Source organism: Orcinus orca, chromosome 1, assembly GCF_937001465.1.
Source record: "Orcinus orca chromosome 1, mOrcOrc1.1, whole genome shotgun sequence".
In the NCBI taxonomy this organism is placed as follows: Eukaryota; Metazoa; Chordata; class Mammalia; order Artiodactyla; family Delphinidae; genus Orcinus; species Orcinus orca.
Window position 1 is genome coordinate 203,555,101 of NC_064559.1, and position 18,101 is coordinate 203,573,201.

Consider the following 18,101-nt stretch of genomic DNA (forward strand, 5'->3'; position numbering starts at 1 on the left):
TCTCCGGGGAGCTTCACTCCGACCGGAAAGAGGAGGGGAGACGGGGGCGAGGCAGCAATTTCTATACCCCGACCCCGCGCCAAGCCTTGATGGTATCAATAAACGTGAGCCTCGGTTTCCTCTCTGGAAAGTGGGGTTTATAATGGTATCTATGCGTTGGGCCTTGCACGGGTTAATGACATGGTTACCTGCAGTGCCCTTAGAACAGCCCCTCGATAAGCCCTCAGTAAATCTCAGCTATTCAGATTTCATTCGCCCTTGTCCAAAGCCCTGGGCGTGAGGCTCTGAGCCTGGAGCGGGCGAGGCCTGGCAGGAATGTTTTCAGAGGCATCCACACGCCTGCCAAGACCCTCCTGGCTGCTGCAAGTGCAGAAAGTGCATCCCCGCCCCGCAAAAAGGGACTCACTTAATCTGCCTTTTTGTCCCTGGGAGGCAAAGGGAACCTCTGAGACAAGGAAGGTCTTGTTCCTGAGGTCACATTGTTGAATGAATGGATGAATGAATGAATGAGAGAGAGAGAGAAGAAAGGGAGGGAGGGAGGGAAGGAGGGATGAAAGAAGGAGGGAGGAAGGAAGGAAGGAAGGAAGGAAGGAAGGAAGGAAGGAAGGAAGAAAGAAGTTGTTTAGGGTCTCTTCACAGATGTGGGTCTTCAAAACACAACTCAAGCGTTTCTAGAACAAGGGTTCCTGGAGCAGATGTCAGCTAGGGGCAGCCATCTCTGGGAAAACAACAACAACAATTTTCATCCTTGGAAGAGACCCTCAAAGGGAGATCCTTTCCAGCAGGTTAGGCTCCAGAGGAGAGGGTAGTGAGTACAACCCTGGGTGGGCAGGGGGTTCCCCACCCACAGGGGGAAAGGGCAGAGGGAGGAGGAATGTCATGATTATCAATGAACAACATAAAGCAGGCCGTGCTAGGTCCTGGGGAAAAGAGAAATCGGCAGTACTCTTAAGACTGATTCAGCCAGGGTAATGCACTACCAACATGACGTTACATGGGAAAAGCAGTATATACTGTATGACCCCACTCAGCAAAAATATATCCTTACAGGTACGATGCATAGAGATGATGCTAAAAGAAAATGACAGCCAAATATTTACAGTCATTATTTCCAACTTGTGGGAATGTGTGTGTGTGTGTGTGTGTGTTCTTGCCAGGTAGTTTTTATCTTCTTATTTATATTTTTCATTGTTTTTACAATCATTTTACAATGAATATATACTATTTGTACAACCCAAACAAAGCCAACACATGTTCTTTTTAGACGATAGGTACAATCCCTGCGAACCTGGGAAATTATCTCACTGAACAGAGATTTACTCATGGTAAAGATGGTAGAAGTAAGGCCCAGAGGGACCCAACAGCAAGCTCAAATTCGAAAGGCAAGTAAAGGGAAGAGGCAGGAGTGCAATCCAGGGCTGCCATCCAGTTGGGACCTGGGACCTAGGGCGGGGAGTTTCTGCAGCTGGGGACAGGACATGGTGCCAGAATCCACCGGATGTTTTTGAATTCAGGAGGATGCAGACTGAAATTCCAGCTCCTTTGAGGAGGAAATGGAGGGATAAGCAGAGGGGAAGAGGAGCATGTGTTGAGTGGCTCAATTTTCAAAGCTCTGGCTTATGCCATGTTCCCCACAGCCCTGCCAGTTAGGCAGTATTGCCCCCATTTGTGAAATAAGGAAACCGGGGCTCAGAGATGTGAAGCAACTTCCTCAAAGTCACACAGCTGATGGGGGACCACAGTAAGGGAGGCGACTTTGGAAACCGGCTCTAACTTCCCTTTTGCTCGGGCCCAAGAGAACCTCAATGGTGGCATACTATGGACGGAAAAAAATCCTTGCGCAGTAGAGTTCCCAGAGTCATTGCAAATTGGGAGGGGGGATCAATCTTGGAGGCTGCTGGCCGCCCCTGGAGAAAGGATTCATCCTGGTGAAGCCTGCCTGCCACCCTTCACCAAATTGCTGGAACTTGAAATCGGTCCAAGCTTCATCCAAAAGGAGGACTTGTCTCTTTAACCAGGGGTGGCTGCTGCCTAGATGTTACTCAGGGTAAGTGCTGCACCTGTTGTGCACAGTTCAAGGCACAGGACTCTGCTTTTCTGGGAAGCAGAAAGGATAGCTGGACTGGAGGGTAGTGGTCTGGTGCCACAAGGGGCTTTTCTCCCTCTCATCCTCTGCTTTTCTCCATTTTTACCATTTCCTTTCTTGACCGAGGAAGAGCGATGGCCTCAGTGGACAGCCACATTCTCTGCTGCCAGCCGGTTCTCAGCCTCCTCCCTGTTTACACGCATCAGCTAGTCCCACTGGCACCTACCCCCTTTGATGATGATGATGATGATAATAATAATAATGGAATTTCCAAGCTGTTCCCTTAAATGAAAAAAGTAATATGCAAGGGCTTTCCTGGTGGCACAGTGTTTGAGAGTCCGCCTGCCGATTCAGGGGACACGGGTTCGTGCCCCGGTCCGGGAAGATCCCACATGCCGCGGAGCGGCTGGGCCCGTGAGCCATGGCCGCTGAGCCTGCGCGTCCGGATCCTGTGCTCCGCAGCGGGAGAGGCCACAACAGTGAGAGGCCCGCGTACCGCAAAAAAAAAAGAAAGTAATATGCAAGAGTATATAATATGCTACAATTTCTGTAAAGGGAAAAATATAGGTCTCTGTCTATATGGCTATATATCTGTAAGTGAATAGAATTTCTGGAAGAGCACCCAAGGAACAGGAAGCAGTGGTTGCATCTGGGAAGAGGAACTGACTAGCTGGGACTCCAGGAAAGAGGAAGACTTAATGGCCACTCTTCACCCTTTCATATATGTTGAATTTTGTGTCATGTACATGTGTTTCCTGTTTCCTAGTAAAAATAAATAAAATAATGAACGGTTATTTTAAGCCAGGCAGTATGCTAAATGTTTAATTTGTTTATCTAACTTAAGTCTCAGAGCAATCCTACTCTGTCTCATGATCCCCATTTTATGGATGGAGAAACCAAGGCCCAAGGAAGTTAGCTGACTTGCTAGCAAGGGGCAAGGCCAAGATTCAAAACCCAGGCAGCCTCGTGCCAGTGTCCTTACTCTTGACCTCCTGGCTTTGTTGTGGCTATGTTGCTGATCGTGGGCTGTGATTCCCTCCCCTGGGGTGTTTGAGAGTGGTAAGGGAGTTAAGAGCACCAGCATGAACCTTCTCTTTAACGTAGGAATCTACTTCCAGGAATTGCTCCCCCAGAAACAGTCTCAAAAGTAGGCCTATATATGTCTATTACACAGACATTCATAATAGCGAAAAATAACTATGTGGGTTTACATTTACTGTGTACTTACCCCATGTCATGCACCTTGCTTGCTTTGCCTGTATTAACTTACTTATTCCTCAGAAACCTGAGAGGCAGTTTCTCTGGTCATCCCCATTTCACAGGTGGGATCAAGCCTGGTTTAGTCCTTTGCTCTCATCTCACTGTGCCTCCCAAGTGTTTCTGCCTCCCTGAGGGGCTTGGATGGATCCTATCTCTCTAACTGTAGGTTATGGATTCCTGCACATCCATGAAGTTATTCTGTAGGGTTTGTGAAATCCTGGTGGAAATTAAGAATTTTGTGTGTATGTTTTGATAATGATCTTAAAAAAGAAAACAAGGAAGGTAAGCATACTGTAGGATCACCTGGACAGCTGCCTTCTTATAGGGTGCTGGCCCTAAGACTTGGCAAACACACATGTGTCTGCTCACAGCCCACAAGAAGCCACCTCAAATGACCATTTAATTTTCAACAACTGGGAAGCACTGTCTGGCTTTGGAATGTCCTGAAACTAAAGTGGAAACAATCGCCCCATTGTCTGCCCCTGTGCTCAATTTGAATTTTTTCCCCAGAAACAAAATTTGTCTTTTGCATTGATAATACACAATTTAAAAGCATTTTCAAAGCATGAGAATTTAGTGTTTTATGTTATTTAATAAGTTAAGACTCATGGTTGACATCAAGAAGACGACTTGGTGTGGTAGAGAAATGGACAGTCCTGGGCCTGATTTGTGTCCTGTATGCTGTACATGCAGCCAGACAGGTCTGGAAGAGTCGTCAACAAAATATATCCTAGGAAGTCTGGTTGACAGTGCTTACTTTTCTTTTTCTTTCTTTCTTTCTTTCTTTTTTTTGGGGGTACTATTCTGTACTAAGTCTTTTTTTTTTTTGCAGTGAGGATCATTTTTACAGAAAAAAAGTTTTAAAATTATTTTTTAAAAATCTTGCGGCTGTTGAATCCATTAGTAGCGAATGGGGCACAACACGTGTTCGGGTTGGCTAGCGCGGTTGGTTTTTTCGTTTCTGTTTTAAGTTCCCATGAATTGGCCGCTTCCAGTCCTCCGCAGACCCCTCTCCTCTTCTGGACTTGACTTTTCAGGCCCGAGAACTGGTGGTCAAACCCCGGCGGTGCCCGCCCCCTCCTCGCTGTGGCCACGCCTCCTTCTCCCGGGCCCGCCCCTCTCTCCTCCCTCCGCCCTCCCCTTTTCCATCTGTCGCAAAAGAGTAGGTGGCGCTTGACGGCCCGCGTCGTTTGACGGCCGGAGGCAACCGAGAAGGAGGAGGGAGCAGCTGTGGCGGCTGCCGCGGCGCCTGTGACGGGGGCTGGGGTGGGCGCCGCGGTCCGGGCCCGGGAGTGAGGCGCGGGCGGCCGGGCCGGTGGGCTGGGCGGCGGGCCCGGCGGCCGCCCCCGCGCCGCGCCCGCGCCTGGCGGCCCGATGTGGCTGCAGCAGCGGCTTAAGGGGCTGCCGGGACTGCTGTCGAGCAGCTGGGCCCGCCGCCTACTCTGCCTGCTCGGCCTCCTGGTGCTGCTTCTGTGGTTCGCGGGCTCCGGGGCGCGGCGGGCGGCGGGCGGTCTGCAGCTGTTGCCCTGGCCCCGCGGCGAGCCGGGCGCCGCCGAGCCCTCTGCCTGTCTGGAGGCAGCCACCCGCGCGTGGCGCGGCCTGCGGGAGCGGGGCGAGGCTGTACCACTGGGCCCCGGAGTGCCGGCCCTGGTGGCCAACGGCTTCCTGGCCCTGGACGTGGTCGCCAACCGGCTGTGGGTGACCCCTGGGGAGCGGGAGCCCGCCGTGGCGCCGGACTTCGTGCCCTTCGTGCAGCTGCGCCCGCTGAGCGCGCTCTCTGAAGCTGGAGAGTCAGTGTTGCTGCTGCGGGAAGGGCTGCTGCGGCGGGTGCGCTGCCTGCAGCTCGGGACTCCGGGTCCCGGCCCTGCGGCCGCCGGCCCGGGCCCCGCCTCGGCCTCCGGCCTCGTCACGGGATCCGGCCGAGACTGCGTGCTGCTGCAAGAGGACTTTCTTGCGCACCGGGGCCGACCCCACGTCTATTTGCAGCGCATCCAGCTCAACAACCCCACGGAACGCGTGGCCGCGCTGCAGACTGTCGGGCCCACTGCTGGCCCGGTCCCCAAGGCCTTCACCAGCACTCTGGAGAAGGTCGGAGACCATCAGTTCCTCCTCTACTCGGGCCGGTCCCCGCCTTTTCCCACGGGGCTGGTGCACCTGCTGGTGGTGGCCGCCAAGAAGTTAGTGAACCGTCTCCAAGTGGCTCCCAAGACGCAACTGGACGAGACTGTGCTGTGGGTGGTGCACGTCTCCGGCCCTCTTAACCCCCAGGTGCTCAAAAGCAAAGCAGGCAAGGAGCTCAAGGTGCTCCAGGACTTGGCACGGAAGGAAATGCTGGAGCTCTTGGAGATGCCGGCGGCGGAGCTGCTTCAGGACCACCAGCGCCTCTGGGCCCAGCTCTTCAGCCCAGGTGAGGCCTGGCGAGTGCTTGGTCCACCGTCCACACCTTGCACCAGGGTGAGCACGGTCCATCCTGGAGATGCCCCTGCAGAGTCTGCAGAGGTGACACTGAAGGGCGGGGTCCCGGGGTAGTTCAAACTTGGGCTTGGCGTTTGATTTGGGGCTGACTCTTGCTCCACCACTTAGTAGCTGTGTGACCTTGAACCCTACTCTCTCTGGGCTTGTGTTCAATAATAACAGTAGCACGTACCTCAGAGGACTTTTATGAGATGGTCGTGAAAGAGGAGTGCAAAGGGCAGATCTTATTGTTATTCGTTCTTGTGGCTGAAGCCTCATTTGAGCAGCGTGGTTTGGGAGGTCAGAGGCCTGGCCGATCCCGGGATTCTTTTTTTTTTTTTTTAATGTATTTATTTATTTTGGGCTGCATTGGGTCTTCGCTGCTGCGCGGATGCTTTCTCTAGTTGTGAGTGGGGGGCTACCTTCATTGCGCTGCACGGGTTTCTCTTGTTGTGAGCACGGGCTCTAGGCGCGCGGGCTTCAGTAGTTGTGACACATGCGCTCAGTAGTTGTGGCACGCGGGCTCTAGAGCACAGGCTCAGTGGTTGTGGCGCACAGGCTTAGTTACTCCGCGGCATGTGGGATCTTCCCAGAACAGGGCTCGAACCCGTGTTCCTTGCATTGGCAGGCGGATTCTTAACCACTGAGCCACGAGGGAAGCCTGATCCCGGGGTTCTTAACTCAGTTCCCCACATTTCTGGCTGGTGACAGGCATGGGCTTCTTGACATGACTCCCGCTAGCCTGAGCTGTGGCCTCGCTGTTGCGGCTGCAGCTTTTTCATGGGGGGCGGGGGTAGTGGAATCTCTTCAGCAGGTGGGATGCTCCTGTCAAATGAAAACTCCTTCGCCCCCTTGACTGCTTAAGAAAAGGAAATCCTAGTGTAGAGGAGAGAGAGATTAAGAGATTTTGGTTTCCAGAGTTCTAGTTGTCTAAATCCTTAAACATAGTTGCTCAAAGAGCCTTTAATTTAGTCAAGTATTTATCGAATGCTTCTGCCAGAAAGTGTTCTTCACGTGGGGCATACGGAAGCAAACAGAACAAAGTTCCGGTTCTCATGGTTCTTAAATTCTGGGCGGGCAGAAGACAGATATTAGAAAGCGGAAATTTGGATTAAAAAAGCGAGATAGCTTTTTAGGCTCAAGCGTTATAAGGAGAAAAGATAAAAATATGTGCTTGGGGGTGAGTGACTGCAGTGGGTGGGGCTAAGAGTGTGTAGCTCCGCTGTCGGGGAGGCCTCTGTGAGCAGGAATTGCAGAAGCTGAGGCCTACACAGCTAGAGGAAGCGCTGTGTGGTGGTCTGGAGGGAGCCAGCAGGGCAGAGGCCCTGAGGCAGGGGCGGGCTTGGTTGAGTGGCCAGTGTGGCTGGCAGGTAGTGAGCAAGGGGAGGGTGGCAGTGGCCAGAGGGTTTACCTTGGGGCCTTGGTGAGGACAGTGAATTTTATTCTAAGTGAGATGGGAGGCAGGGCGGAGGCACTATCTGGTGCACGTTTTTAAAGGTCGCGGTGCTGCTGTGTCAGAGTGTAGACAGTGTGGGGGAGAGGGGGAAGTAGAGTGTGGAGACCACATAGGAGGTTTTGGCAGGAACGCAGCTGAGAGGACGGTGGCTGGGACCAGCGCTGCGACCGTGGAAGCAGGGGTGGATGAGTCGGAAACTTTTGCAGCTGGAGCCACTGGGCGTTCTGTGGACTGGCTGTGGGGAGTGAGAACTTGAGGGTGACTCCTGGATTTGGGGGGAGGGCTCCAGCGGGTGTCTGGAGGTGATTTAGGGAAGGATTAGCATGGGGCTGGAAGGATTCAAACCTTGTCCGTTCCCAAATGCCTGTCAGACATCCAGCTTGAGACACCATGTGGGCGGTGAGCTGTCTGAGTCTAGAGCTCATACAGATCTGTGCGATCCTGTGCTCAGATGTTGTTTAAAGCTGCAGGCCCGGTGAGAGAGAAGCAGCCCACGACTGGCCAGGGCGTTGTGACAGTTCTTGGAGTCGGGAAATTGGCCTTTTGACTTGGCGCCCTAGGCTTGGCTAAATCTGTGTTCTTCTGGGCTCTGGCAGGAGCCCCACTGGCGGGATTTTCAGTTTCAGGCCCAGAGGGCTCAAGGTGGTCACGTGAGGAAGCCAGGCAATGCTGCTCTCCTGTACTTGTGGGAGACTGGAGCTGCTGTTTTCATCCCTGAGGACAAAAGCTTCGTGTCTCTGCTGCTCTTGATCTTTGTTTCATAACCTCAGCCTCTTGGCCATGCCGTTCCTCCTTAATGTACAACCTCTGTGGTGTTGCAGGTGTGGAAATGAAGAAGATCACCGATGCTCACACTCCATCAGGCCTGACCGTGAACCTGACGCTGTACTACATGCTTTCCTGCTCCCCCGCGCCACTGCTCAGCCCCGACCTGAGCCACAGGGAGCGAGACCAGATGGAGTCGACACTCAACTATGAAGATCACTGCTTCAGCGGCCACGCCACCATGCACGCTGGGAACCTCTGGCCGGGCCGCCTGTCCTCCATCCAGCAGATCCTGCAGCTCTGGGACCTGTGGAGGCTGACCCTGCAGAAGCGCGGCTGCAAGGGGCTGGTGCGGGCGGGCGCCCCGGGCATCCTGCAGGGCATGGTGCTCAGCTTCGGCGGCCTGCAGTTCACCGAGAACCACCTCCAGTTCCAGGCTGACCCCGACGTGCTGCACAACAGCTACGCCCTGCATGGCATCCGCTACAAGAATGACCACATCAACCTGGCTGTGCTCGCGGACCCCGAGGGCAAGCCGTACCTGCACGTGTCTGTGGAGTCCCGCGGCCAGCTCGTCAAGATCTACGCCTGCGAAGCGGGCTGCCTGGACGAGCCTGTGGAGCTGACCTCGGCGCCCCAGGGCCACACCTTCTCGGTCATGGTGACGCAGCCCATCACGCCGCTGCTCTACATCTCCACTGACCTCACGCACCTGCAGGACCTGCGGCACACGCTGCATCTCAAGGCCATCCTGGCCCACGACGAGCACATGGCCCAGCAGGACCCCGGGCTGCCCTTCCTCTTCTGGTTCAGCGTGGCCTCCCTCATCACCCTCTTCCACCTCTTCCTATTCAAGCTCATCTACAACGAGTACTGTGGGCCTGGCGCCAAACCCCTCTTCAGGAGTAAGGTATAAAGCCACTGCGCCTCCAGAGCCCGGGGCCCTGGCCTCGCGTTCTGTCCCGAGTTTAGTGTAGTGGGGTGGAGGGTACGTTAAGCTCCAGCTCTGTGCTCCCACTCTTTAAAGAGCCCGGACTCAGGAGAGAGGGGCTCTGTGGCTTCTGGTTTGGAGAAGGAAGTAGCACTTGACCTGAAGGAGTGGGAGAAGGGCCAGAGGCAGGTCTGAGCTCCAGCCAGGCCTGGCCAGAGCAGAGCCCGTGAACTCGCCGCACCCGCCTAAGGAGGCGCCTGGGCCCCCGAGTCTGTGGCAGCTCTAGCCCGCCCCTGGGCCAAGTGCTGTCAGCAAGGCGGGCTCGGAGCCTGGGTGGGGTGCCAGCAGGGTGTCTCCATCGCCTGCTTCCCTTGAGATTTCTGTAGCTGTCCACCGGGGTTGGCGTGAGCAGTAACGACCTGTCTTGTTGATTGAACAGGAAGATCCCAGTGTCTGAGTGGCATCAGTCCTGCTTTCAGTCGCCACTTGCACAAGACACCCAGCACTGAAAGTCCTGCTGCTGCGAACAAGGGATCCTTTGAAAGCACCCAGCCTTTTGTGCCTTGTTGGGGGACACCAGTGACTCGGAAGTGCGCGTGGATGTTCAGGAGTTTGCATCAGGGAGCGGGAGGGGCGGGGCTGGTGGACCTTTTGTAAGCTTTCGACTCAATAAAGTGAACCTATATGGAAAATACTTGAAATTGAACTCACTCTTTCCACTTTCCCCCTTTCTTCTGTCCCAGGAAATAGACCCTCTTTTGAAAAGACTCTTGTCTAGGAAAAAATGTGTTCTTTTCCTAATTTAATGTGTTCTTTCTTGAATGAATTTTTAATTTATTGTTGAGATTTTGCTGGATGGCTTTTGCATCCACTCTCGGTAGGGAATCTTGGCAATGATTTCCAATATGCACCACCTCGGGAGGTTTGGAGGCCCGCACGCCGCCTGCGTGAAGGAGTGGGTCTCCGTCACCCTCGGGTTTGCACACTGCGTCTTTCTTATCGTGAGCCTATGGAGATCTGTGGTTTTGTACCTCTGGGCTTTAGGGGAGGTGTTTAACTTTCTAGTGATCGATGATTGTTGGGTTTTGGAATACCAAAGCTTTTTTTTGTGTTCTGTTTTTAAATAAATCTCTTTCAAACCTCCACAACCGGTTTGCGTGTGGTTGAGACCTCTGGAGACATCGGACCTTCCTCGGTCACCAGGCTTTTGGGTGGAGTCCGAAGCAAAGGCCCCGCCGTGGTGACAGTATACTTTTCCCACGTCCTCTCCTCTTCAGAGGAGCCCACTCAGAGGCTGTGGAGGTGGCCCCCGTGCTGCCCACCTGGGGGATTGCTGCATGTCCCAGCTGAGTGGGCTGCTCGAGGAGCATTACCCTGGCCCCTTCCTGCTGCAGTGCCTCTCCCCCTGCCTGCCCTAAAGAGAGTTGCCTGCCCCGGTTTTGCTGCCCATAGGACCGGGGGCAGGAAAAACCCTGAGTGGGCCTCCTGCAGATTGTTCTCGAAGCTAAGGTCTGAGTCCTTCCTTTGTGGGGAGAATGGAGCAAAGAGGGGCCGGGCTGAGTGTGGACCATCACCCTCAGTGTCTTGGTGGTTTCCCTGGCTTCCCAGATGGGCGTTTTGAGCACCCTGGCTCACCAGGAAGCCTGGTTTGCTTGCCAAGTTGCCGAGTGTCCGGCCCCCGCAGGTGGCTGGGAGAGAAAGTACACAAGGGTTTCAGGCTCTTCTACGAGTTGCTCTGGTTTTGCTGCTGTCGCTCCAGTCCTGTGCGCCTTCCACTCCTGCCCTGGGGGTGCCTCACCCTTCTGGCCAGGGGCCCTTGGCGGCGGTGGGGTGTGGTGGGCTGTGGTGTCTGGCGTGACATGCCCTCTAGTCATTGCGTTCAACTGGAAGTTACTTGACCACAGGAGCAGCGCTTCAGGGCTCCCACTCACCCTGTTAACTTGGAACCAGGCATGGTGTGGGCTCCCATACATGTAAACATGAACCCATGTACCTGTGCCTGGAGAATACCGAGCCAACGACTAGAATTTCAGTAGACGAACACTTGCGAATCATAGGTCATTGAAGCGAGCACGTGTGTTACGTATTTTACATCAACACGGCCTCATGCAGGGAGGAGGTTGCTAAGGGTTAAGATCCCGATTTGAGAGATGAGGAAATGTGCTCAAGGCCGAGCAGCCCAGGCTGGGATGCAAACTGGGGCTCACTGTCAGCCCAGCCTCTCTCTCAGTCCCTACACTCTGTTTCTGCCCATGCTCTCTCCCCACACACTCCTCTGATGGCTCCCACAGGATGGGGTGGGTAATGCATTTGCTCCTGCCCTCTGGGATGACATCAGCCCACTCTGAAAGCTGCTGGGCGTCTGCCGTGAGCCTCTGCAGTGCCTCCAGTTCAGCCTCAGTTGGGAGCAGGCCATCCACTAACTCTAGTGGGTCTGCCTCTCACGGTCCGGTAATGCACTGGAGCTCTCTTCTTGGGCTGGATGCACAAAGAGGCTTGGTCAAGTTGCTTTTCAGGGAAAGACACCTGGTATGGAATTGCACACTACCCGGCAGTTCCCAACAGCTGAAAAGTTGGTTTGGAAATGTATTAACTCCCTGAAAACCTACGGGCACCTTGGCCTCTCGTGCCCCATCTCATGTCCTCTCAGGCCACCTTTCACTCCTGCCGTGGTTGCAGCCACCAGCTCTTTCCAGGTGCAGGTCCCTGGCAGCATCTGACCTCACCTTCTCTCTGACCTTCAGGAAGCTGCTCTGCACTCAGCATGTGTGTAGCCTCAAAGCAGGCCAAGGATATCGCTGCTAGGGGCAGCCATTCTCCCATGAGAGGTGGAGCCAGTGGACCAGTGCTGCCTCCGCCATCCCCTGGGCGGACAGTTATGTGACACATTCTACACGGCTCCTCAGACGGCAAGATCAGGCCCCCCACTGCCCACAGTGGTGAAGAACTTGGGAAGACACGCTTGATTCAATTTCCCTCCCTCCATTTTACCCTCCCCAGCCTCCCTCTGCTGTCCCCTGGGATCTCTTCCTAAATAAACTACCTGAACACAAGTTTTGCTTCGGGTTAAGACACTAACCGGGAGGTCTGTGGCTCCTCTGGAGGGTTTTTCCAAGAGGAGGTTGGATTCTCCTGTGGGCGTTGTTACGGACTGATTCACATGTTGAAGCCTAACCCCCAATGTGATGGTGTTTGGAAGTGGGGCCTCTGGGAGGTGAATAGATCATGAGGGTGGAGCCCTCATGAATGGTATCGGTGCCATTATACAAGAGACCCCAGGGAGCTCTCTAGTCCTCTCCCTGCCGTGTGAGGACGCAGAGAGACGACAGCTATCTCCAGCCCAGAAGAGGGCTCTCATCAGAACCCGACCACGCCGGCACGCTGATCTCAGCCTTCTAGCCTCCAGAACTGTGAGAAATAGATTTCTGTTGTTCATAAGCCACCTGGTGTGTGGTATTCTGCTGTAGGAGCCCAAACGGACTAAGACAGTCATATTCTTCCAGTGGAGGAATGGAACTCTTCAAGGGTGGTAAGAAGCCAAAAATCCAGACATTTGCAGGGTCTTAGATTAAAAAAACCTTAGAGTTTTTTTTGCTCAAGTGTCCGTAACCTGGCTTCAAGTGACCTGTGAACCCCTGGAATTGCAAAATGTATGTACTTTTTTTTTTTCATGAGGAGAGTTTCTGTAGCTTTCCTCAGATTCTTAAAAGGATTCCTGACCTCTTAAAAAAAAACCTTAAGAACATGATAACCTGCACTTTGGGGTCTTGTTTTCAGCCCCCCACCCCACCCCCAAGAAGCAGCAGTGGTCTGACCTCCGGCCATCGGCTTAGGGGTCTGGTGATTGGGTGGATCACCTCACTTGCTGAGGGGCACTTACTCCCCTTGCAGAAAGGAGGCCCATCTCAGCTGAGCTGAGCAAGCAGCCTCGCTGTGAACAAGCTACCTAGTCTCATAATCGTGCTTCCTGGGAGCCTCTCCTCTGGACTTAGGCTGATGGAAGCTTCAAATAAATCATTTGACTCAGTAAATGTTCATTGTGAATCTTTGGGATTTCCCTGGCGGTCCAGTGGTTAAGACTCTGCGCTTCCACTGCAGGGCACATGGGTTTGATCCCTGGTCAGGGAACTAAGATCCCACATCCGAGGTTAAGGTGTGGGAGAGGACCGTCCAGGCAGTGGGCAGAGCACGAGTAGACATACAGAAATGGGGAAGTTTGAGAGGCAATGGACAGTAATACTTCAGTTTGTCTGGAGCATAGAATCCAGGAAGGGAAATAAAGTAGGTAATAAGCTTAGAGAGTTGGGATTTATGGTTCCACCTCATTGACCTGTAAAGGCAAGGTCTAGGTGGGCTCTGGCCCTAACCTGTAATGATAACATTACAGGTAATAATTTCTCCCGAGGATGAATCACTTACTCTCCCCTAGTTACTGTCATAATTTTAGCCAATTTTACAGCTTCCTCCAAAACCAAGGACGACAGTTCATCATCCTGTTTTACAAAAGTAGAAACTGAGACACAGTGAAAGAGACTTGCCAGAGGTCACTGACCACCTTGCAGGATTGACACTCTCCCAGTGGCAGGTTAATTATCACCTCTGCTAGTATGTGAAGGAGAGTGCTGGAAATCAGAGCTCCTGGTTGCCCGCGAGCACCACAGGAATCAATGTGGCTGTTCAAGGGGGTCCTGAGAGATGACCAAACGGAGGACAGGTGAGCTCAGGAGAAAGGCTGTGGCGTCTCTCAAAAGAAAATGTCAAGAAAAGTTAACTAACTAAAAAAAAAAAAAAAAAAAGAAAAGTTAACTAAGCAGCATTTCTGGAGCTGGGAGCTTGATGCGAAAGAGTGGGGAGTGGGCTGGGAGTTAGGGGACCTGGCTCTGTCATTATCATTCTGTAACCTCAAACAAGTGGGTTATGTGTTACGCTCTATGTTCCCACCTGTAAAATGGGTCTAGTAACACCTTCCAACTTCAGAAAGATGGTTAGGAATTCCCATGAAATAAATGACTCTTGTGTGAAGGTGCTTTGATAAATTCAAAACCTTCTCCCCATACAAGGGGGAATTGTTTGTATTATGTGCCTAGAGGCAAGGGAATGCAGAGCAGGACTTCTAAACCTTGGGTCCCTGAACAGAAGTCAGGGGGTCTGCGAAATTGGATTGGAAGAAATCTTTATTTTCGCTAACCTCCAACTGAAATTCAGCATCTCCTTCCATGATTAACTTTGACATTTGCATCATTGTCACACATAGAAATCACAGATGCAGTCATGACACGCCCGGTGGTGGCAGGCATCTTGAAATATTGCTCACGTTCATCGTGACTTTTAAATGCTGGTAGTCATGAGACTTCCCACTAGATACCAATATTTGATCTATTAATAAAGAAGTGCATATGTTACCAACCGCAAAGTTGTTTTTAAGATGTATTCAGGGAATTCCCTGGCGGTCCAGTGGTTAGGACTCCATGCTTCCACTGTAGGGGGCCTGGGTTCGATCCCTGGTCCGGGAACTAGGATCTCACAAGCCGAGCGGTGCAGCCAAAAAAACAATAAATAAATAAATAAAATATATTCAAAACTTTTAAATTATGAGTAATGTTTAACATTCACAAAAGTAGACGTAATAGTATAAAGAACCTCCGTGTGCTGGTTACCAAGTCCAACAACCATCACGTAAACAAAATTTTATTTTTGTCTTTGTTCTTTTTATTTGGGGGGGGGTGGGGCTTTTTCTTTGCACTCATTCTTTTGAAGCAAATCCAAGATATAATATCATTTCATCTGTAGATATTTCCGGGGAATTCACTGGCAGTCCAGTGGTTAGGACTCCATGCTCTCCCTGCTGCAGGCGTGGATTCCATCCCCGGTCAGAAAACCAAGATCCCACAAGCTGTGCGGTGTGCCCCACCCCCCAAAAAAACTTTATATTGTAGATATTGCTTTAGCTACTTCTAAGTATAAGGAGGTTAAAACAAAAATCATTACCACAATATGATAATCGTACCCCAAACTCTTCAGTAATTCCTTAATATCATCAAATATCTGGTCAGATTGAAAAATGAAGACATCTCATAAATGTAATAAGTTCTGAAAATAGTGTTTGTTTAAACCGGAATCCCAGTAAGTTCTGCTTGGTAAGATGGGTTCTTTTAACTCTTTTAACCTATAGATTCCCTTTTTATCTCCCTCTCTCATTTCTTCTTGTAATTTATTTGTTGAAAAAATCTGATGGTTCGCCCTGAAAAGCTCCTCGCAGCCAGGGCTTTGCTGATTGCGTCCATCCCCGCAGAGATGCAGACAAGCTCGACTGTGTTCTGCTCTTCTGTCAATTAGTGGTCAGATCTAGTCTTCAGCGAACTCAAGTTCGATTTTCCCCGGCCAGACAATTTCATGGGAGCAGCGCACTCTTTCACCCGGAGACATATAATATCTAGCTCTCTGGCTGCTCGGCGTGCTCGTTACTCTGGATCGTTGCTTTTGCCGAAGGTGAACAACAAAAATGTTAGAACCCCTACTTTGGATGAACACTCGGTCTTCAGAGCCCAAGAAAGCACTGTCACCAGTATTTCGTTCTCACTGACCAGACCTCGTCGTGAGAAAAGCAGCGCTTCTTCTAGGGGGACAAGAAAGCTACCCGCGCCAGTGGGGCAGGGGTAGACGGAGGACAACTGTCTGAGCCTGGGATTCTGGTTTTCTACACAAGAGAACATTCAAAAGGGCCTGGGAAGGGGTGATCCCCACAGCCGCATGACAGCCTCCGAGAGGTTTCTTGAACATGTATGGGAGATCTGGCCACAGGTAGAAACCTGGAATGCAGGAACACGAAACTCAACAAATGAACTTGCAAGAAGGAAACGTGCGGATGGATTCCCTCCTTTCTTTACTGGGCAGACGCTGCTAGTTTTCTTTCCGCATATTCACTTCCTCCCTCCTAGGATCTCGCAAACGTCATGGCTGCCTGGAGAAAAAACTACATTTCCCAGCCTGCTTTGCAGTTATGCGGGCTCAGAAAGCTGAATTCTGGCCACTGTGATCGGTTAAAATATTCACTTCCGTTCGGGTTCTATCAAATTCGTTGTAACCGTGATCAAACGTCTTTCTTGAGTGGTATTTTTCGCAAATAGTAGAGTGTCTGTTCTAAACCTAAATTACCTCAACAGAATAAAACAACGATACTTACGCTCTAGAAGAAACAATGAATCCACACTTAAATTCTTTCTGAAGAAAAAATTTTAAAGATTTCCTTCACGGTCCAACGGTTAAGAATCTCTCTTTCAATGCGGGGGACGGCGTCTAGGTTCGTGGTCGCGAAACTATGATTCTGCATAAGGCGGGGTAACTATGCCCACTGACCACCATTATTAAATCCCGTGGCGCCAAAACTTGCACGCCACAGTTTAAGAAATCCTCCCACCGCGGGCCGCACTTGGCACTGAAAAAGCAACCAAAGAATACGAATAAACTACACCCCTTCCACTTCAACAACAGCAACTACTCCACTCTCCGTAGTTCGGTCCTTTTGTTTTAAGTAGGTTGACAGCGTTTACTCCCATGACGGAAACCGAAAATAACGTTTTCAAAACGGTATCAGTCTAGAAAACCACAACAAATTTTTCTCTGAAAAACAAACGTGGTGCGCGAATTTAAACATCGCACTCCAACTAGAACACCCAAAACTGATAATCTATTTTTAAACGTTATCATTGGCCTTGCAAAACGCAAGACCTCAAAAAATTGGGTACAAACTCAGAATTGTTCCTCTCCACGGAAATCTTTAGTAAAAGGCGAAAGATTTATACGATCTGAAGAGAAACCAGAGTATACCTTTCTTTGGGCGGCACGCATTCCTCGGGTAACTGCTACCCCTAACACAGTAATGGTGATTATTTAACTGAAAGAGCTATTAACATCTGCTTTTTTCTCAGACAATTCTATGAAAGAATTCTCACTTCTAGGAAAAAATAATTAAAGAAAGAAGGAGAATCGAGTCATTTTTAGTCGAAAATTTGTCCTGGGTGCAATGCATTCTGGATATGCAAATTAAAACCGCAGTCTTTACTCTCCGGTTTCCGGAAATACCTCAAATAGTTCATTCATCTTGTGCTGGGACCGAGACTACCGCCAGGGGGCAGAACGGAGGCGAGACTTAACAGGGATAGAGAGCTGAGGCTGATCCAGCTAGAAAAAGTCTGTTTTATAGGTGGCATTACAAGTAAAAATTTCTCTTGGAGTTAAATATAATAAAATAGAATAAAATAAAATAATTTAAAAGCTTGAAATAATTATCTTCATTCATTCAACAAAAATTTATTGAACACTGTGTTCAACCCCGTGCTGGCCTCTAGGGATAGAGTGATAACCGTAATATTTCATCTTCAAGGAGTGCTCAGTGTGATGGGGAGCCAGGTGTCAGTGATGAGCACTGTTAACAGAAGATGACATCTGGGCAGAACAGGAGCCGGGTGGTGAGGGTATTCCGGGCAGGGAGGCACAGTGCTGAGAGGGCAAGTAACCAGATGGCCATCAGTGCCAGCTAAGAGCTTGAATTTACCCTGAGGACAGTGGGGAGGCAGTGAAGAGCTTTAAAAATGAATACATGATCAGATTAGCTTTTTAACACAGTGGTCCTGGGACCAGCAGATCAGTGTCATCTGGGTATGTGTTAGAGATGCAGGTTCTTGGGTCCTACTCCAAGACCCACTGAATCTGAAACTCTGAGAGTGGGGCCCAGCAGCTGGGTTTTAACAAGCCCTCCAGGTGAGTGTGATGCCGGCTGGGTTGAGAAACACTGTTGGACAACCACTCTGGTTAAAGTGTGGCTATTGTTGGAAAGCAAGGAGGTTTGGGGAAGCAAATTAGGAGCCTGAGAATTAAAGCAGAGAGAAATACGGTGGCCTGGATGGGGGACAAGGCCTGGGAAAGGGTCAAAGTCGAGGAGAGAAAACATTCTAGGGAGATCCTTAGGGGATGGTGGCATTGAGGGGAGTTGATGCAGCAGGAGAAGCATGTGAAGGTCATTAGGAAGAGACCAGGGAGGCAGAAGGAAGACCAGGACTGGGGACCACCGAGAAATCAAGGGCAGAAGGGAGCAGTCAGTTGTGTCAAATGTCCACCAGAGGTCAATTAAGGTGGGGACTGTAAAGGCC

The 18,101-nt window shown here is 51.2% G+C and overlaps 1 protein-coding gene and 1 non-coding gene across 2 annotated transcripts; one reads left to right on the plus strand and one right to left on the minus strand.

Moving 5' to 3' along the window:
• The first annotated feature begins 4,527 nt into the window (after nucleotides 1-4,527).
• KIAA2013 (KIAA2013 ortholog) lies at nucleotides 4,528-9,646 on the plus strand. Its single transcript, XM_004272406.3, has 3 exons — nucleotides 4,528-5,753; nucleotides 8,078-8,931; nucleotides 9,392-9,646. The coding sequence occupies exons 1-3, from the start codon at nucleotides 4,721-4,723 to the stop codon at nucleotides 9,407-9,409; spliced, it is 1,905 nt and encodes a 634-aa protein (XP_004272454.1). The 5' UTR covers nucleotides 4,528-4,720; the 3' UTR covers nucleotides 9,410-9,646.
• Nucleotides 9,647-16,660: 7,014 nt separating this feature from the next.
• Nucleotides 16,661-16,777, minus strand: LOC117202392 (U5 spliceosomal RNA). Its single transcript, XR_004484732.1, has one exon. It is a non-coding gene; the product is annotated as a U5 spliceosomal RNA (small nuclear RNA).
• Between the last annotated feature and the right edge of the window lie 1,324 nt (nucleotides 16,778-18,101).

Bases quoted from the DNA above. Each gene is read 5' to 3' on its own strand.
- KIAA2013 (XM_004272406.3), top strand. From the start codon at position 4,721: ATGTGGCTGCAGCAGCGGCTTAAGGGGCTGCCGGGACTGCTGTCGAGC. The intron at 5,754-8,077 runs GTGAGGCCTGGC...GTGGTGTTGCAG, and splicing joins GGCCCAGCTCTTCAGCCCAG to GTGTGGAAATGAAGAAGATC.